The sequence below is a fragment of the Corapipo altera genome, unplaced genomic scaffold (assembly GCF_003945725.1).
Source record: "Corapipo altera isolate COAL_440 unplaced genomic scaffold, ASM394572v1 67, whole genome shotgun sequence".
NCBI classification, from domain to species: domain Eukaryota; kingdom Metazoa; phylum Chordata; class Aves; order Passeriformes; family Pipridae; genus Corapipo; species Corapipo altera.
The window spans coordinates 1,017,252-1,038,820 of record NW_020884906.1 but is presented as its reverse complement, the minus strand read 5'-3'; the positions used below and the strand labels follow the sequence as shown (position 1 = coordinate 1,038,820).

Below are 21,569 nucleotides of genomic sequence, written 5' to 3'. Positions count from 1 at the left end.
AACACTGATAAACACAGCACACAAAAGACACAAAACGCTAATTAAAAGAACTCCCAGGGGTATATGGATGTGTAACGTGGCTTGCAGGGCAAAACCTTTCATCCTGGATGCCGAAAACCTGAAGTCAAGTGTCAGCTTTACCACTGCTCTGGCACATGACATTGAGCAAGTTCATCTCAATGCTTTTTTTCTCCATCATCATCAGTGGGATGATCACATTGACCTTCACAAGGTCTGTTGAGATCTGCTGATGAAAATTACTGGGTGAGTATATGATCATCATTCTTTGTACTATTGCTTCTGAAATACAATAATAGATTGTAGTTATTACCTTGAAACATATAAACCTAAAATGTATTTATGCTTTCAGGCACAGAGTTGTTATTCCAAAGTCATCTGATGAATAAGTAGACAAATTATACAAATCTCCATTACATTGAAATAGGTAAAATGCATGCACATTAATTGTAATGTATTGTTCTTTCTATCACTCTGTTTGAGGCTTCAAGTATAGACTCATCACTGTGACCAAAGATTATTTCCCTTCTGTGCTTGATACCCCTTAAAAATCCTCAGACAATAAGTCTGCATATTTTCAGTAGCAGCAATGTCCATGGGAAGAAAAACTGTCCATAAGCTCTAAAGTTAATGGTGGTTTTTAATTACTTTTTTGTTATTTTTAATACATATGGGAAGTTAGAATAACCTTAGAGTCATTTAAAAAGCCTTTTAAGAGGTTTCACAAAAACAGTCTGCTGAAAGGACTTGTGAATACTGGATTTGGTGGCCATTCAGACTCTTCCTTCTATTCTTGTGTCTACTTTTTGTTCTGCCTAAAACAGCTTGGTTATTGTTGTCCCTTTTAGACCCTGTTCTACGGGATCTGTGTATAGCTCCCATTGTTTGTCAAACTTGAATACTCTCATCCCAAGCAGGCTGTGATTCTGTGTCCACTTTATTTTAATGAAGAGAGTAGTACTGATTGTCAGGTTAGAATCTGTCTTGGAGAAAGCTGAAAAACAAGCAGAAGCTTAGTGAAAACCTTGCAGAATTGTCCTGACGAAATCTCAAAAATGAAAAGAGAAATAGTCCTGACATCTGTTTAAACCTTGTTCTTTATGTGCTGGAATGCACGTTGTTTGGAGTGCATAGAACACTCCTTAGATGGATTAAGTATCTTTGCCATGAGAGATCTCTCGAAAACTGGTTGTGAAGAGGAGACATCAGGGACCCAGACGGAGTATTCTAGAGATGAGTTCTTGCTCTGATCCGATTTGGTATCTCTATCAATTGCCTGGATGAGGCAAGATCTTTACTAGTAAAATCTGTAGCTTAGCAGATGAGTGGATAATTCACATGGCCGATTGGGTACAAAATCATCTGATATGCCCAATTAAATAATTCCAGTCCAATAAATTGCATTTTTAGTATCAGAAAACGTGAGGAAACACATCTGGAAATAAAGAATGCAGGGATGGGGGCTGCCTTGGCAAAAAGTACTTCAGAAGATAATTTAGCTGTTACTATATATAAATATTGCAATGTGACCTCTCAGGGTAATACTGTGGTAAACTGGACTAAACTAATCACTTAATGTATAAAATACAGCATATAGAGGAGACAAGGGAGTGACACTGCCTTTGTCCACAGCACAGTGACACTGGAACGCTGAAACATTTCTGGCACCCACGGTTAGGGAGGGGGGAAACCACAGGAAATGATTCAAAGGAGGAACATTAATGAAGGGGATAGATAACAAGACACAAAATGAGGGCATGGAAAGCTCAAGGCATTTAGGTTATCAAAGAGAAGGCGACGACCGCATTGCACAGACCCCTGCAAACGGCGAGGTCAGGTTGGACAAACGGACGCGGATCGCGTGCCAGCATCCCCTGGCTGCTGCACCAGGCGGGCCCGCTGCCACAGCCCTTGGGACACCAGCTGGGCCCGGATCCCCCCGCGGGCAGCTGGGCGAGGCACCGGCGAGTTCCCCGAGCGCAGGGACCCTTCGAAGCGCTGCGCGGGGCTCAGCGGGCCGGCAGGGCGGGAGCGCGCACCCATCCCGGGAGGTGACACAATGGTCCCTGCCGCTCCCGCCGAGCGCGCAGCGACAGCGCTCCGAGGGCCGGGCCGCGTCCCGAGCCCGGCTGTGCCGTGAGGGCCGGGCCGCGTCCCGAGCCCGGCTGTGCCGTGAGGGCCGGGCCGCGTCCCGAGCCCGGCTGTGCCGTGAGGGCCGGGCCGAGCCCCAACCCCGCGGTTCCCCGTGCCCACCCCGGCCCTGCTCCCCCGCCCGCCGAGGGGCGGGGCCGCCCGGCTCCCTGACGGACAGCCCCGCCGGCCAATGGCGCGGCGGCGGGGGCGGGGCCGCACCAATGGGGCTGCGGTTGCCGGGCGCGAGCGCGGCCGAGCGGCCAATGGGGAACTGGCGGGGCCGGTTGGCGCGCGGGGGCGGGCGGGGCGCGCAGCTCCCCCAGGTGCGAGCGCGGGGCAGCGCGAACGCCGCCCTTAAAAACACCGGTGCAGGGTGGGCCCTGCCCTTACGGCCTGTCTGTGCCGTGCGGTCCTCTCGTTTCCCAGCGGTGGTTTAGGGAGGGCGTGCGTTTTTCGGCCGTGCCCTTGGACCTTTTTTAGGGGAGGGCTGTGCTGCCCCGGGGTGGCGGGCGGCCAAGCCGCGCTGCGGGAGCGCGGACCCGGCGGGGCCCGATGGCAGCGAGTCCATGTGCTCTGTAGAGAAAGGGGGATTCCCCCGTGCGCTCCAAAACCGGAGCAAAAAAAATCCCAGTAGCAAAAGGTAAACGCAAGAAAAGGGTTAATGATCGCTTCCACCTCCCCCTCCCTCAACTATTCCCCCCCAGCCCCCCGTTGGATAAAGACGGTCTTGGATACCCTTTGTAAATAGGAATGTGGAGGTGGGAGGGGAAAATCAGCCCGGCTGCGACTCCTCGGCGGTGTCGGCGGTGAGCGGGCGGGAGGAGCCGGTGCAGCCCGGGCGCTCTCCCGGGGACCGCGCGGGGGGCGGGCGGAGCGGCGGGAGCGGCCCCGCGCTGGGAGCGGAGCGCCGGGGCTGCCGGGGCTGACCTGCTGTCCAGCGCCTGCCCGCTGCTGCAGGGAACACTTGGCCTTTTTTTTTTCCTCCCTTTCTATTTTTTTTTAATTTTTTTTTTTTTTTTTGGTACACCGCCTCCTTGAATCCAGCAGCAGCAGCAGCAGCGAGGAAAATAAGCGGAGGGCAGAGAGATAAGAGAAGACGGAGGAGATGGTGAGCGGATCGCTGGGTCGGGAAGAATGAATGAGCTTGCCGGGCTATTTTCGGTGAGAGGTTCTTGCAGGGTGTAGTAGGTTTTGGGGTGATTTTGCATCACGGTTGCGGGCTTAGACTTCTTTGTTCGCTAAAGGTTGGTGATTCAGGTTCAGCAGCGTCCATCAGTTTATCGTGAGATGCGCAGCGAGGAGTTGATGCGAGCGAATGCCTGAATTACATACGCAAGCCGCTCACACACGGGCAACCCCTAAACAAACCAACACTGAGGTAATCCTGCAATATGATGGGCAGCTCTTGTCCTGCAGGGCAGTCATCGCTCAGGTTGTTTGTGGCGTGCATAGGAGATGACTCTCTTTGTAGCAAAGACCAGACAAAACTAACCTGTTTTTTCACAAGGGTGAAATCCATGACAGGCTTAAAAGCCGAAGTTGGGGTTATTTTTTACTTTTCGCTTTCCCTGCAGTATTGAGGTACACGATTGAAATCTGACGTTTGTGGAAGTTGATCAACTCTTTGAAATGCTCACTCCTAGTATGTAAATAGTAAAGACTGTCCTTTTCCCTTTCTCTGTTTTTTTCATGTAGGTACTTGTTTGTGTATGTGGAAGGGGGAATTCTTGTTAGCATGCACTTTGCTTGTTACGAGCTGCTGTTGTGCCTTAGGTAGGTCACAATACAAAATGTGATTCGTAGCATGTTGAAAAAAAAAAGCATAAGCAGATTTTTTTATCAAGTGAAGACCTGTTATCATATTAATAGCTTAAACCCTAGATACAAGTTTGGGGGGAAAAACCCAACCCTAGTGTTTTGTATTAATGGGAATGTTTTATGGTAAGAAAACCATGACTCTAAATGACAGAATATTGACATTGGCTGATTGCATCTTCCTGTGGATGGAATACTGCAGTCTGTATGGAGTACACTATCCCTTTAAGGTTTCATAAATTCCAGTGTATTTTGTTTACAGAACTGTGCAGGACTGCATGGTGCAGTAGTAAAATCTGAAATTTTAGTGGGTTTGGAAATGTTGCAAGGCACTGCCAAAGAGGAAAATTGCAGCTTTGTATTAAATTTGCTATGGAAAGAAGATTGTAATAAAGTAATACAGAGTATGCCTGGTGACTAAAGTAGCTGCAAGGGCTGGAGAGTTTAGAGTTTGTATAGAAAAAATAAGTTGTGAACTATGCTGGGATCTTCATCGTACAATAGATTTGGATGGATGGCTGTGAAATCTATTTTAAGCAACATCTCTGTAAATGCTTGTCTGAAATATTTAAATTATATGCTCCATTAGGCAAATGGGTTTATCTTCCCATTGCTTGGCTAAAGGAATGTTCTGGGAAGGCAAGGATTGGAAGAACAATAGTTTGACTGCATAGTTTCACTGCGTGATTTATCCTCGTGTATTGTTCAGAGATGCACAGAATGTATTTTATTTGACACTGATGATCTTTACAAAGTTGACTTTGATTTTATTTTTATGCCATAGTTGCTGTCAAGAAAAATAACTGAATTGCAATTAATGTGATGATAGTTTTGACCTACTATTTGGCTAAAATAGATGAAAACTAGTGTCTTCTTTGATGTTCACTTATTAATTCAAAATCTGCAATGGATTTCAGTTTCAGCAAGTCTTTAATACTGGAAGAACCACTGAGAGCTACAAATAGAGAGAGATTGCCATTATATTGAGTTTAAGATACTGCACTAGAAATGGCAGGATTGCTATCTTTTGCTTATACTTGGAATTTTGTATGAACTGCAGTTTAGAGAAGATATCTTGTCCTGAAGACCATATGTATGCATATTACAGTTATATAAAACTAAGCTTCTGTATTTGATTTTATGTAATGCAACACGTTATTTCTGCAGTGCTTTTGGTGGATCTTGGGTAGTGTCAGAATTGATAGACTGCAAGGAAAACCTGTTAGAGTTCTTGTGCTGCCAGGTTTACGGTTTGTTGCTCTTAATATTTTATTGTGTGGGTATAAATCATTGACACAAACATTGTAAACAAAGTGTGAGATTACATTTAGCTTATGTCTTTCCAGTTTAACCAGAGTATGACAGTGTCTTGTGAGGGTATCCTGTAGCCATCACAGTACTCTTCAAATCAGAAAGTTTAGGTCAAATTTTTTAGTTTCTTGTCTGCTTCTACAGAATAAGGAGGAAAGGACCAACTCTGGGGTTACACCAATATGAATAGGGAAGGAATTTAAGATGTGTTGCATGCAGTTACCTTATTCAGACTTAATGTTAGCAGTGAGATTTCTGTTAAGATCCTCATTTTTTAGAAAAAGTATTCTTTCCGTAATACAAGATATTCAGAGTATACATATAATTTGACAAGCACATTTTCTTCAGGAAAGGGCATTGGCAATATTATCAGTGTTTAAGCATTAAAGTAAGAATAGGGAGGTCTTGAAGTAGTCTCTTACATTCCAGGTAGGATGTGGTCTACCTGTGTTCTGGAGCGTGGTTGTTAGCCACCTCAGCATCTGGAAAAATAGCAACCAACTTACATAATGAATTGGGTTTCATTTCATTCAGGTAGCTCATGTAAAACCCAAACAAAAACACTGCTGTGCAAGTGTTTTGTTCCTTGTTTCTCCGTTTCTCAGGCAGTCCAAAACAATTTGTGCAGCTGCATCTGGTGCTGTCTCCTGAGGTTCTGGAGGGCTGCATCTTCTTCATTAGGTTGGGTCACGTTTGTGTTGCATAGTATGTAAGACAAATAACTAATTCTAGAGAAACCAGTTCTTTTTGTGGCTGGTTTTGTGCAACATTCTAAGAACAGACAGCTCAATTTAGTAATGTCCAGTCTTTTGAAAGCCTGACAATCAACCGTCTGGCAGTCACATTTTCAAGAAGTAGCATTTGGTGTGTGGTCTGTAAATGGCTAATCATTGAGTAGTAACTGGACAGCATCTATGACTCATTAGTTTATACACATTGATCAAACAAAATAATGTTTTAGAGTCATCAATTGCCACTGTGTTTCAGGGTAGTCCAACATTTTGACCCACCAAAATAAATGCATTTCTTGGAATATCAGTTAATCATGGGGATAAAAAAAATGTGCAAGAGACCCAATAGGAATGTATATATGGGTCGTATTTTTAAGTATTTTAGTCTCTTGTAGAGAACAGTTTAGTTAATGAAGCTCACATCTAGTCACTCCTCATTCCTACAAAAAACATATATTTTCTTATAGTAGTTGTCAGTACTGTTGCCACTGTTGGAACAAATGCTTCTTTCTGAAAATAGTGGATCCTTTATACCCCTGAAGTGATTGGCTTTATTGATGTGGTTTGGGTTTTTTTTTTAAAGTGGTAATTCATCCAATTCTGTTAAAGTTGATACTGCATTTATGTCCTTATCTTTTGCTTTGTAGTTGTGTGGTTTTTATCCAACCTAGATAAAACTGGTGGAAATGTTACTGGTTCCAGCCAAATAAGAGCCAGCTAGAGTTGGTTACAAGAAGTTGGCCACAGTGAAGTCAAGGGATCTGCCTGACCATATTTTTCAAAATCAGGCCCTCTGAGGAGTTAGCCTGGAAAAAAAACTGATCAGTGAGTACTTGTACTTTAGATACCTAAATCTGTGTTTTCTCAATTGTACACATTTTGCACAAGATGTACAATGTTTGTTAGCAAAAGTATGCTGTGGAAAACCTATGAGCCTGAGTATATGCAGTTCTATGTCCAAAAACCTCTTTGTGAGGGATATCTTTGTCTGATTGTGCAAGTGTTAATCCTCTGTAATCAGCTGATACTGATTACCATGAGACGAGTGATTTTTGACTGTAGAGTACCTTTAGAAAGAGCAAAATTGTAATCTTGAGATCACAGATTCCAGACTGAGTGGCCCAAGAAAGTAATTCTCAGGCAACATTGTGTGGTGGGGATGCTGCTGGTGGCAATATTCCAGGGTACTGAGGTGCAGTAAGAACACATGGGCAGGGTTGTGCTGCTCTGCCTCACTGTCCAGTTGATATTGCCCAGGGAAGACCTTTCTGTTTCTCAGCTCCATGCAGTGTTTCATCTCTTCAGATATGATGGCTTTCTTAGGCAATTCAGGAATTTTGTTCCATAAGGTCCTTGACTGGGTTGTCAGAATCTTCTGTGCATGCTTCAGCTGGTGTTATTTATAGTTATGTTTTTTGTGCATCTTGAGCACATGCATTTTTGGTTCAGAAGCTGCAGCAGGGTTTCCATGAGATACCGTGGGGATGTACACCAGTGCACCTCTGATCTGTTAGCTTCTGATTTGTAGGTCAGGGAGAAATGGAGATTTTGCTGTCTAAGCAGCATCATCTCTTTGCTGCTTCAGTGCTTCCATGACATCTCAGGTTGGCTGGAGGTTGAAAGGACAACATCAAGGTATCTTTCCCAGTTTCATTTTTATTATTTATTTTGTTTGCCTTGTTATGGCTGTTATAAGCCACTGAAAGGTTGAAGTCTAGTGCCTTACCACCAGGCCTTTGTCCTCCAGAACAGGTCCTGTTTAGCTCCTTATGGATTATTTGAGAGTTGTGAAGCATTTCTTCTGAAATGCATCACTGAAGAGTTATGGCTTAAACATTGCAAGCAAGTGAGAGGGAAGAAGTGAGTAAATCATTCTGGGGCAAGTCCTGACATTGTGTAGTTATGGTAAATGAAAAATATTCATTATTTTCTTTTTCTTTGAGAATTTAATAATTTGGGATTTTAGAATTAGGCATCAGTGCTTTCTTTGCACAGTTATCCTTGAAAGTGGGCTTCTCAGGGGATTGACATCATGATGTGCATACTTAATTGGAAATCATTCTACTTATCTAATGGAGTAATTCCTGTAAGAATTCTTAGAGGTGCAGTGGTACTGACTGACTTTGAGGTGCGAGCTGTAACTTAATTTGGAGTGCTGACCAGCCAAAAAACAGCTTTACAGGATCTGGGCTTTGTGTGTCACATATGCCTCTTTTCTAAGTTTGGTTATTTTCTCCTCTTAATATAATAAAATAAATCATGGGGGTTTTTTGTAGAGAAAAACGGCACCTTAACTTGTTGCTGTGAGAGTGTTTTCTTTATTGCAATGGATGTAGATCAATTCAGTTAGTGAAAGTAGCATTGGTGTTTCCAGTAATTTAATTACATGTTCTTCATCTGCTCTAGTGGTGGAATTCCCATGAGTTGGAATTCCTCCATAGAACCCTCTCGTTACAGTAAACAGTTCCCTATTTAATTTGAGTTTAGTGATAAAATTTTAAGTAACTGGCATTCAGAATGGTGACAGAAGTGATGGCACAGACTTTGACTGGATTATGCTGTGGCTAAGAAACTGCAGTGCAATGTTTGACTAATCAACAGTGTCCATGGCTACTGGATTCACAGCTTGATGAGAGCTGAATGTATATGGTGATATTGGGTAGGCTTTTCTTTGCAGGTTTTAAATGGAAAAATAATAATAGTTTTAACAGTGTGCAGAGTAGCAAAGCTTGCAGAGGTTCCCCAGAGGAAAGCAAATTGCAGAATTGCTTCAGATATGGTTGATAAAGTGTGGTCTGTCTTGGGGAAGGAGAATGAGATGCGACACTGGAGTTGGGGTAGCTACAATAACATCAGGCACATCAGTGGGTGCCTGAGTTAGGGAGACCCTTCTGGCTGCAGATAAGAGCAGTGCATGGAGATGGACTCCTGGAGGCTGCTTCAGTCGGTGAGGGTGAATCCAGTGTTTTATCTGGCACTTTGAAGGAGCCTCTGTGTGTCTGAGCACCACATGAGGTAGTGTATGGGGACTGGCTTCTGGAATGGGACATGCAGGCCAGGTGCTGAAGTGAGGCATTGGGATGATTGTTCTTGTTATTTGTCCATCAACACTCTGGAGAACTTGCTCACTGATGGGTTGAGTTTTCTTTATGGACAGCTGTTGGTGCACTTCACCTGTGAAGTTCGTTGTATGAGGTTGAAGAGGGAAAAATAACTTTGGTCACTTGGTGAAGTTGTCAGATCTTTGGGAGAGTTCTGTTGCTGTTGGTTGAGTTTCCTGTGGTGGGTGTTGCTCTCAGGCAGTCTGGTGGAATCTGTAAGCTTGCTGCTGCAAGAGTTTCTTGGCTGTTTTTTGGGAAAGAGAGGGAAGCCTTATACCAGGCTGCATATGGAGAGAACGGTGGGCATGAGCATGCCTTAGGGTGTTAGGTGTTTTATTTGGCTTTTCAAGGAGAATCCCTCTGGTGTCCAGAGCAGGTACATGGGAAATGCAGTGGAAGTGTCTCACAAAACCACTGCTCCTTTAAAATGGTGTAGATTTTCTTTGAGCAGTGTTACTTATATATGTACAGAACACAAAGTATTGGTGTAGACACTTTTATTATTATCATTATTTTGATCTTTGATGTATAATCTTAATATTTTGGTAGTCTTCTGTAGAAGGTTAAAGTGGCACAAAGATCAGATTACTGGAAGTATAAGTCTTATTTCTCGTGTCTGTGTCTGTTTCTGCATTTTGGTAGGTCAGTGCAAATGAGTGTTCTTTTGCTCTGTATCTAATCTGAAATATTTAAAAGAAAAATGCCCATTATACTATATGTTAACAGTCTTTGATACAATTGTGGTAATACCTTTATCTATATTTAACTTTTTGATACTCCACAAACATTTGGCTTGTGGTTAGTATTCTGCTGCTGTGTGTTACTGTTGTATATTGCTGTCAAGTTTTGGTTTATAAACGAACTCTATTTAAAAATGAAATAATCTAACATTTCTTCTGTGATTCTTAATCTGATGCAAGGAAGCTTCAGCCATGTTGATCAATAAATGTCAATAACCTGTATCCTAATAATGGTTCCAAGGTATTGAAAACAGTTTTATTGTATGCAGTAACCATAAATTTAAGAGTTTTCCAGAACATTTAAGAACATATATTCTTCTGCCTGAATAAATATCACATTTACCTTTATTTCATCAATGTAATATCAGGTGAAGTTTCAGACATGAATTCTGAGTTAAACTGGCAGTGTTCTGCTTCTTTGCACCACAGGCTGGGTCATGCCATGCTGGTCTAACTTTTCATATTTTTAGACTGGTTCTTTTTTAATTCAGTGTGACAATACAAGTAGTGAGTTATTGATGGCAGCTAAAGTGAGACCATTATGGCTGTAATCAATAACACACCTGCATAGAATAACAACTACTGCCAGGGACATATTTTGTATTGATTCAGAAATTTATGCTGTCTGCACTATACCCAGGCTGCTACTTCCATAATTTATGTAATAAAATCTCTGCTTTAGAGAAGCTGTTACTAAGTTAAATACCAAGAAATGATGACATATCAAGATGTAAATTACATATTGAAGATTTTACTACAAGCAGAAATAGCACTTGTTAAATTCCTGTGGGTTCTGATTCAGGACCAAGGCACTTCCTTACTGCAGGCTGGCAGATAATGGGAGGCAAACCCAGTGTTCCCTCTCCTGAGGCAATATTTCAGAGGTGCAGGGGAAGATGCTGGTTTTAATGTGCTGTGACGATGGAATTGTATAATCCATAAGTTCCAGGCCTTCATAGGTTGCCACAGTTTTTTACTGATGTTTCACTGTGGTGTGTTCTCGTAGATGACAAACAGTCTTCAGCTTTTACAGCCTATTTACTGTGCTGAGGGTGATTTCCGAGTCCCAGCCCGTGCTCATCTGTCTGTTCAAGGAAATAAGCACCTCCTTTCAGTTATGATGCCACAAACCACTTGCCACTGTTTTGAAGCAGAGAAGCAGGATGATAATTCTGAATTTCAAGAACTTTAATTTTTAAGGTGCTGAAGACCTAATATTAAACAGAGCTGAAGTTTGTTATATTCACTTTGCTCTCCAGGAAGAGCTAATGTAACTTATCTAGTTATATACAGCCCAGTAACAAAGTTCTTGTTAGTGTTTTTTAAAGAGAAAATGAACATAAATTCAAAATATTATTGATTGTGTGAAGGTTAGTCTCTTCACAATGCAAAGGCAAGCATTTACATTTAAATGATCAAGAGATAATACATATAAATGATATTTGTATACATTTGGATTTGAGGTCATAGAGTAAACACAAGAATTCTGTGGCCTTTCTCACCATACTTGTTTAAAACTGCACACAGTCTTGAAGGCATTTAGTACATTCCCAAAGTTTGAGTTTCAAAATACAAAGTTTTCATTTATACTGTTGTAAACTCTGTAATTAAGTCCAATCTGCAGTTGAAATTGTATAATTCAGGGAATATTGAACATGCACACTTGCCTCAGGCTGTCTAGTGGACTATATTGCCCACAATTAAACAGATGAATGCACAAATAAGGATAGGCATCCTTCCAAACAGTTCTGGCTATATTTAGCAAATTCTTCTCATTTCCCTCTCTGTAGGAGGGTGGTGATGTTGGTAACCTTAACACTGGCCAGTAGAACTGTCTTAGACCCTGTCCTACAAGATGTTTTCCTTTCCCATATTATTTTGACCTTGTATTCTCTCCTTTTCTCTCAGATTAACTCTTTGTGTCCTGAATGAGGAATTTGCTTTGCATTGTTCATCTGCATATAGAAAATAAGTAGAAGCTTATTCTCTGTGCCACAAAGGAATAGGAGGAACTTGGAAGTTTCACAAGTTAAATGTTATAAAATTTGTGAAAGATATATCCAAGGCAGGGGAGCAATACAAAGAAATCTCCTTTTTATGGAAACCAAAGGTACAGATTCTGTAATTTGTTACCTCATTTTATGTATCAATATTTCAATAACTACAGTGACTCTTGTTAAAATTCAGCAGCCTTTCTCTGTAGTATTACCTTGAGAAAACACTCAGTTGGGCTGAGAGGGCTGCTCTAATTGGTGTTAGGCATTTTAACCATAAATAAGACAAGGTGTTGGCTTTTTATTTTTGTTTTTTATGCTACAGGCTTACTACCTGTGCCCTAATGAGCAAATACTGCTGCATTTTGCAGGTGCAGTGTTTAGCCAAACAAATTGGCTACAGATCCTGGGGCTGAGAGAACTAAACAGGTGCCAAGTGCAGATGTGTCTGTCGCAGTGATGCAGTTGGGGAGAGGAGGCTGCGAGCCAGAGGTTCAGTGTGGGGAGGGTTGTTCTGTGTGCTTCCTCCCTCATAGCCCTTGATTGTTAGCCCTTTATTACTTAAAGTAATCTGGGCTGTAGTTTGTCACAATGCCCCAAAAGGAGGGAAAAGTCTAATAAGAATTACAGGATAAAGGGAACTATTTCGTGGGAAAAGAAGTTGAAGTCTAGGGGAATGCAGCTGGTCTCACACAGGAGCGAGTTTTTAATTCTTTTAAATAATTTTTGCTTTGAAGAATTAAACCAACATATTTTAGAATTATGAAACCTGCAATACTGTTTTGAAGCTATTTCTGTTAAAGAACAGAGCTGTTGTTTCAGAATTAGACAGAACTATGGAGCTGTAATCTGTAGGAAGAGTACTCATCTTCAGAGAGTTTCTGATTTTGGTTGAATTTGTCAGGATAAGGGATATAGGGATTTTGGAAACTTTAGTGTCTACACAGTAGCTCAATTAAGAAAACTAGAATTTTACTTGGCATGTGATTTAAATGAGCTTTCTTCTGTCTGTAATCTATTAAGTATCTGCATGTACCCATGAGACTGCTATACAGAGGATATAATTATTTTGTTTACCACTTTGAGATTGATGTGAAGGGAATCAATACCAGTTACTTTGCTTTTCATTACTGAAGGCATCTGAAATGTTGACCAACCTTATCTCAGTTGTGTCAAAGGGATCACAAAGCCCTTCTAGACACACCATTTGACCTTCTAGGACATTCTTCAAAGAACTGGCAGGCTTAGCATGTCACTTTTTTTCCTCACTTGAAGAAATTAAATCTAATTAGGAGGATCCTACTAATACAATGTAGATACAGATTACAGGTGCACGCAGTGTGTGGAGAGTCCAGAATGAAAATAGCTGTAATGAAGAAGCCTGGGGGAGGGGGAAGACCCTGAAATAGGCTGACTTAATTATCAGACTTGTACTCTAAAATAAGTGACTTCAGTAGCTGCACTGATATGAAACAGCAAGTTGGAAAATTCTACTGGGGAGAAGAAATCCCTCAAGGCATCTTCTTCTACAGAATGTAAAACCAGAAAGGAATTATCCACAAAAATACCAGTTGCACAGTTTTAGTACCAGAGATTAATGCCTGGTATTTGTTTCCCTCTTCCTGACACAGGTGTAATTTGACTCGATACACCTGAATTACTCCCATGTTTTAAGAGGGGAAGCATGACCAGGATTGACTTTTCCTTGGGAAACCTTTGACATTTCAATGGCCATTAACATTGTCCTTCTTACAGCAAATGTCACTTGAGACTTCTGTAACAGAGAGCAAAAAATATGCTTGTGCATTCTTGTCATTTCCTATGAAATCAAGTGACTGGTTTCTGATGGAAATCTCAAGAGCATTGAGTTTATACAGGTTCCTGCCAGGTCCACCTCACAAAAACTGGTTTTTGCCTGTAATGTGTGAGGCAAGGAGTGTTAATAGTGGATTTTATGAGAAACTAATTATTTAAAATATCCTTGATCCTGTGAAACTGAAATAAACCCACTGAGGATGTACAGTAACAAAACAAAACCCAGCTGATTTAAAGTCGGTGTAATACCCAGGAGTGAAAAAATGTATTCTTGTTCTGTGTGTCCTTGTGTGACTGGGGGATTTCAGCAGTCACTGGAAGATGAAGGAATCCTGCTCTGCATTATTGGGCCCAGAGGCCATGCTGGTGATTGCTAATGCAGGCACGGGCAGTAGATTTCATGGTTATACATCTCATTGTCCTTTCTGGAGCTCCTGGGTTTGAGCAGCTTGCACTGATCAGGGACACACAACAGGCAGCACAACCTCAGGTGCTGGGAGGGCCAAAGTGGAGAAGTCTTATTTCAGTCAAAACCTGAGAAAGAATTTACTCTAAGTGTGCACTGGAGCAGGTTGGCCAGAGATTGTGGAGGTTACATTCCTGGAGATTTTCAAAGCCTGACTGGGAAAAAAAAGATCTTGAGTAACTTGCTCAAATTGACTCTGCTTTGAGCAGGGGACTTGTGCCACATTATCTCCAGTATTTCCAGTCTCAGCCTTCAGCTGCATTTATGAGACTCCAGTTTTTGTTTTTTAACCAACTTGGTTCTATTTATTTAAAGGAACATTTGAGGTCAAACTTCTGCCTTTAGCGAAATAAAGAATTTTAAGTGGTTTATTTAAATTTAAGCACTTCCACTGTCACTTTATACAAGTGACTTCAAAGCATATTGAATTATTTTGGATATCATCTGCTAATGAGCTTTGTCAGTAGATACATGTTTCTCCCATTATCTTGCTTGTTTCTATTTTGTACTTTGTGAGTAATATTTGCAATTATTTTCTACAGTACCATGTTGGTAACAGCAGCAGGAAACCATGGTTGGCTCAGCTGGAACATTTTGGCCTCTAGAGTTCTTGCATTCAAATATCTGCCTGCTTATCTTTGTGGCATTCTGATTCCCTTCTTCCTCTCATCCCCTTTTTTTGTTCAGTATTTCTTTATTGGTTAGAGTTAAGACAGATGGTAGGAATAGTAAATCCAAGTTGCATTATAACAGATAGTGTCTGACATTGGCATGTCTGTAACTAGGAAGATGAAAACAATGGGCAGTAAATATTTTGGACAAGCTGAAAGAAGTTGTTATAATAATTCATAATTGTCTTGCCTGTTAGAGTGGATAAACAAAGCGAAAATTATTTCCTTCTATTTGTGCACATTTTTGGAGAGCCTCAGGATTGCTGTGATGGTGTATGGAGCTGCATTTCTGCTCAGTGCTTTTTGTGATGTATTTAATGTTACCCACAACTTCCACCGGTGTTCCTGTGGAGAATGTGTGCTGGGCACAGTGGTGGGACTGGGAGAGCTCTGCTCCCTCTGCACCTCTGCAGCTGGGCTGCATTAAAGCACCTTGAAGACATATCAGTAATGTTAAAATAAAGGTGCTTAGCCTTTGTCTGAAATCCTGTCTCTGTGGAAGCAGGTTACCTAATGAGCATGTTTTACTCATCTCGTGGGGGCAAAACCTGAGCTGTTAAATCTGTGGCAGCGAAACAAAACAATTTTTGAACCAAGTCATCGTTTTCAGCATCAATAGAAGGTCGTGCCCTTGTCAGCTGGCATTGGTTCAGCATAAGGTTCCAGTCAGAATTGGCTGCACGATGCTGAGAGCTGCTCTTTAAGAGACCTTCACCCTTTGCTGTGTTTGGAGCTGCTAATATGGTGGGTCTGCTGAATATTTATAGGGGACTTACTGCGCTGGTCCTGCCTGCAGTCACTGAGAACACAGGCTCCTTAGTCCTTGGCAACTGCTCTGGCTCAGAGAACTCTGTTCAAGCTCATGGCAGAGACTTTTTCTGTCCTTTCTCCTCTGCTCACTGTTGTGTGTTAAGCCATGATATTATTTGTTAAGTCCAAAATACAGCTCCACTTGTACAGCTGCTGCAGTTTCAAGGTTGGCTTGGTTCCTGAGAAGCTCAGACCTTTGGGGACCTGGAGCTTGGCAGACTAAACTTCTTGAACAAGGTTATGAGTGAAGGCTGCAAAGCTTGTTCTCTTAATTTGCTGCTTGACTTACCTAATGTTTAATCATCTGTACTGTGCAAAGATACCCAAAATCATATTACATCCACCCCCCCTGTGATTTTAAGAACATGACATTGCAAAAAGTCGGGGTTTTCTTTTAATGGTATGTGGTGGTTCTCATCAAGACTTGCACTGCTCTGATCTCTTTGCAGTGCATGTTTGGTCACACACTGGAATTTCTCTTCCCATGAGCATCTTGAGATGCTGAAAAGAGATTAATTTTTAATCAAGTGAAATCACCAGAATATCAAACATACTTTTTGAGTGATGTTGCTCATAAAAGAAGAAGTTAATAACATTCATAAATTTAAGTTCCAAATAATTATAATTTCTTCCTGCACTCTTCCTGGGTCTTACAGGCATGTACAGATAGCAGAGTATCCAGATTTGCAGCTCAAATTATACTGTGATTTACATTGAAAACATAAATTAAATCAGCTTGCTGCCAACTTATGTTTTTTTGTCATCATTAAGAAACTCACTGATTACTTATTTAAAATAGACCATAATTTTTGATGGTTTTTGAAGAGTAGAGGCTTTTAAAATGGCTCACATGGAATTGCCGTATTTAATTAAAAATAACTATAGAAGGACTGTATAGGATTTCTTGCAGTGTTTTAAAACTTGATACTAGTGGCATTTTTTAATATGTAGTATTACCCTGTTAATGTCTGTTTAATGTTATTTCTGACTGTCATAACTGTTTGCATTTCTTTTTGGTTAGAGGAAATTGTGTGTTCCTTTTATTCTTTGGCAAAGTTTTTAAAAGGGCAAGCCCTGACAAGACTTTGCTTCTGACCTCTGGGTTGAACTGCTCATCAGGCAAAGTCTGAATTGTTAGTAAAAATGAAACTTTTGAGGAGAATTCTTGCCTGAGGTTGGATTTGTACCGATTCAACACATTTCTTATGATTTTACCATCTCCCTCAGTGCTGCTTCTGCAACAACATGACCCTTCTAATGAGTTTTATTTTGTGACAAACTGGATTTCCGTGTACGTGCTCCACTTGCTCGTGTGTTTCGTGTTTGTGATGAGATTTCTCCTTTGTTCTGCAGGACTTAAAAGCATTTACTTATCGGAGTTGAAGATAAATAAAGCATCCTGTTTACTAATTAGCTAAATTTTCGTCAAGTGTCACCCTGAAGTCATTGGAATTACTGTGTTATGACATAGTGTTGCTTTACAGCTTGTAAATTATGGAATGGAACATAAAATGTACCATGGGAGGTGAGGGCTCCCAGGGAGTGGAGATGGTTTTTATAGGGCAGCCAAATGTCGAATGGGTTACAAGAGGGGGGATTTTAGGGTCAGAGTGAAGTTTACTCTCTTCTCTCCTGTAACCCCAGCACTGCTGGCTCGTGGTGTTCCCTGTTGAAGGTGTGACCTGCAGTGTCCACATGGAATTGTGGGGATTTCTAGTTTGGAAAGGAAGGCAGGTGAAACAGTTGGAGATGTATGGTTTGGGGAGTCAAAATAAACCCAAAGAAAAGTTGATTAAAACTTGGCAGAACGTAACCCAAGACTGTGTACCCTGAGATTTAAAACTGTATTACTGTGAACTTGATATGAAAAATGCTCTGGTTTCCTTATAACTTCAAGTAAAAATATATTTAAGCAAAGAGAAAATAAGGAGAAACATCTTGGCTGGTTTTGTGTCTTGTTACTGTACAATTAAACCAAATGATTTTTTAATTTTGTGACCCAGAAGTGTCAGTAGAAACTCTTCCATGTACTAGTGTGTTCAAACCACAGAGAAATTTCTACCATGAACTTGGATTTTTTTTTAATTATTATTAATAATTTTTTTTATTTTGGAGGGGGAGGTAGGAACTCTTAATGATGAAAGTCTTGACTTGCTGTTTTGAGCTAGGGGCAGCAGTGCAGTTTGGCAAGTGTTGAGAGAGTTGCCCCATTGCTCAGGTCAACAAGCCATTAGTCACACTAATTACAGCATTACTATTCTGAGTTTGATCTGTATCTTGTGTTTTCCAGGGGTATCCATAACTGAGTTGTGCTTTATGAACAAGGAAAGGAGCCTAACAACTCGCCTGAAAGGGTGGTAAGAATTGCCAAAATTTCTTACATGTATTTGTATTTCTTTCATTATTACACATGATCATGTCTGTGAAATCTAGAAAGCAAAATTGCTCCTTTTTTAATCAGTCCTGCTATTTACTGTCTTAGACAGTCTCACAGTTGTCATTCCTTAGCCAACAATGAAGTGATGAAAGACTAAATTCATTTTATAGTAATAGCCTGCAGTGCCTTTTTTTTTCAGACAGGAGGACTGTTGAACTGAGTATGGCTAAAATATGCAAGAGTTTGAATTAGTCTGCTTGGAATAGCAAATCACTATATAAAAACTAGTGTCTGTATAATGAAAATGCAGAATAATTAACTGCATGTAATGTAACTAATAATAAACCTTCCAAAACTTTATAAGTGGGCTGTTTCAGAAAGTTTTGTCCTGCTGCAGTCTGACTTTCAGACAAGAGGTGAGCTGGCTTCCCCCCTCCTGGCTGCCTGTGCTCAGCCCCTGGGGTTTGTGTTCAGCTGTACTGACAGACATTGCACTTGGGGTTCTTCTCAGAGCTCTCTGTGCAGAAATCTGTGGCTTGTGAATGTAGCTGGGTTATAAATCCACTGATTATTTACTTCCTTGTGTGGTGGGATGTGTGGCTTTCTGCAGCATAACTTCCCTGTTTTCAGTGCAGGGCCCTTGGCAGAACAGTACAGTCAGCATAATCAAAGACCAAGCAATTTATTAATTTGTATGACTTCCACTCATTTGGGAAGTCATTCCTCAGAACTAATCAGACAGAAGTTTTCTTACACAAGGAAAAGTCATTTACATTGGGATAAAGGAACATGATTAAAAAAAGCTGGTCTCTTAAATGAGTAAAACCAGAAGCCAGCTGTACTCGTTAAATGAATAAAACTGATTGAATAATTCAAACTTTTAAAAGCTTTCATTTATTTTATTAGTCTCTTTTTAAATTTGTTTTAGAGAAAGTAGATTTTTAGGTGAAAGAATGGAGTACAGTTTATACAGTATGAGCAAAACTGAAAGTTATTGCTTCCAAATATCCTAAGCAATGCAGAAGAGGGGGGAGATTTCTTAGGGAATTTTTCTCTGTAACAGTCATCCTAGGGTGAAATTCGTAGTATTTAGAGCAAAGGAAAATCGTTGCAGGGGTGAAAGGGAATAAAATGACAGTAACTAGGATGTGTTATCTCTTTCAGATAGCCTCACTAGTCTTTCAAAATTAGGAAAAAAGGTAGCAGGAAATCAAAGGAGATGCTGTTTGGGGATACATGAGCAACCTGTTGTTATTCTGCAGCTTATTTGTGAAGGAAAAGAATGTCCAGCTTTGAACATAGGAACATGTTCCTTCTACGCTGAAGAAACTCCAGTCATTGTGCTATCATTACCAAAGGGCTTTTTTTGCAGAGTTCACGTCTAAGACCAATTCCTTATTTCAGAAGTGAGGTATTCTCTACTCCTTTTAAAGGCTATGTCACCTTTAATCAGGAGTGCCATACATTTTCAGAATGATGGTGCTTTCAATTTATGGCTTGTCAGCCCTGAAGAATGCTGGCTGGTTCCTTTGAGTGCAACTCACTGGCCGAGGCTGCTCGCTCAGAAAGCAATTTTAGGTTTATTTTGATTGGTTATGGGTTTGTGGCTTTTAATGATGAAATAAAATTGCATTTTTGTGCAGTAGATGTCGGGGTGGAAAATCTGCGAAGTTGGAGCCGTTTGGAGCTGCTCTCACCCCCCCGAGATCAGCAGGAGCATTTCTGTGGCTTTCAGTGGCAGTAACATTATACTGTGTGAATGTGAGGACTTTTCCTCTGCTTTCAGAAACACTCACAATAGTCTGCCATAGTTCGGGCTGCGTGAAAACTAAGTAACTATTGTACTGCTTGTTTATGGAGAAAAGGGGGTTTTCTAGGCAGGAGAAGGCAGTTTGTATTCATTTCTGTTGTGCCAGCATATTGCTTGGTTTAATACCTACAGCTTTGAAAGGCATTGCACCACGAAAATTGGTTATCTAGAATTGTTTGATTATATCATCCAGTGTGTTTCATTCCCCTGTCTGTAGGAGTAGGTCTGAAGAGACACTGTGTCTTCCCACAAGGCAAGGAGAGCTGCAGGATGAATATTTATTGGAGTAGTGGGAGAGATGGCCTGAATTCTGCTGCTGCAGATACTACTGGTCGTGTAAACAGAGACTGTAGATTGGAGAGAAAGCATCAGGCCATCTCCTGAATACATGGAGGCTTCAAAACTGTATTAGTTCTCAACTTTGAGCAAAAGCTTAATTAAATATTATTAGAGGAATTTTCATGGATGTCATTTAAGGAAAAGGTTTTTTTTTACAAAGGTGAACATTACAAAAAGTGAGATACTGTATTTGCTATGCAGTTGTCATATTTTTTTTTTTAAGCTTCTCTAGGAAGATGTTGTTATAAGCAATTTGGGCATAAAAGCTTCTAGCCCAGGGCTGCCCAGAAATGATTTGAAAAACATTCAAAATAACTGCCTTTTCAGAAATGCACACTGCATGGATATTTCCCAGACTGTGGTTGTGTGATTTAAATGGTCAGTTTTGCCTGTAATGTACAGAATGCAGTTGACTTGATTGGAAACTTCCTCCAGGCTGCCAGATTTCAGACCTGAGCCATCCAGAAGGGGAGTTTTTTAGCTGTTCTGAACGCCTTTTTTTCTTGTAATTAATTTTCTTTCCCTAATTCATTGCTTGTAGATTAATGGCTGCTTATTTTGGGCTTCTACCATATTTTCTGGAATGACCAAGAGCAATGAATTAATCTTAATTGATGGATTACTATAGATTAATCAAACTCCTACTTAATGTGCTTGATATTTTTTGTGAGTAAGCTGTTTTTCTAAAACATTGTCTGTAGTTAAGTTTATTAAATTAAGACTTGGGCATGTAAGATTCTTTGTCACATCCAGGAAGCACAAGATATGACCCAAATACTCAAATTACCAGAGGATAGCATTTTGGTTTATAAACATTTGCAGCACAAACAAGTCTGAGCTAAGTAATTTTAGAAAGGAATTTCCCCTCCTGGTAGTGTATATTATACATAGATGTTAATTAGGGATTTTTTCATATGTAGCTCTTGGAAATTATTTTTATCCTGTTTATCTGACGCCAGGTCTATTTATCTTGGATGTGAAGGTTCACTATTGTCTCTGCATGACATGGTTTACAAACCAAGTCTGACTTTGTGTTGTGTGCCTGAGAATTTACATCTACATGATTGTCTTCAGTTAATGATCATACAAGCCTTCCAGAATTGCTGATGAGTCCTAATTTTGGCTTTGTTATCCACACAATTGTACTGCCTTTGGTGGTGTTGAATGGATTTCAGCAGGAATGTTGGATTCTTACATACAATATGCACGGATTTAACTTCTTGTGCTTCTGATGGAAATTTGGGATGCCTTGATTGCTGATTTAGAATGGTTACTTGTTGGAGAGCATGGGGAGCTTGCCCTGGTGCTGCCTGGGACCTGGCATGGTCTGCTGATGACTGCAGGTCCAGGCAGTGGAGAGCTGAGCTCCCTCAGCTCACCCGTGTGAGGCTGGGATGCTCAGCCCCTGGGATGGTGTTGGAAGGTGCTCCTCGGGATG

General features: G+C 40.9%; 1 protein-coding gene across 6 annotated transcripts in view; it reads left to right on the top strand.

Annotated features, from left to right (window-relative positions):
- Window positions 1-2,608: 2,608 nt before the first annotated feature.
- The window catches only part of ARVCF (ARVCF, delta catenin family member), a 238,021-nt gene continuing 219,060 nt past the window's right edge, over window positions 2,609-21,569 (top strand). The window contains exons 1-3 of one of the 6 annotated variants that reach the window (XM_027652025.1): window positions 2,609-2,791; window positions 3,202-3,312; window positions 17,896-17,962. Coding sequence is in view for 1 of the 6 variants with exons in the window: in XM_027652023.1 (XP_027507824.1) it covers window positions 3,257-3,275 (19 nt within the window). In the remaining 5 variants the exon portion in view is untranslated. Of the gene's footprint in view, window positions 2,792-3,098; window positions 3,313-17,895; window positions 17,963-21,569 lie in introns of those variants that run through there. The other 5 variants (XM_027652023.1, XM_027652027.1, XM_027652026.1 and 2 more) reach the window with 5 other exon arrangements.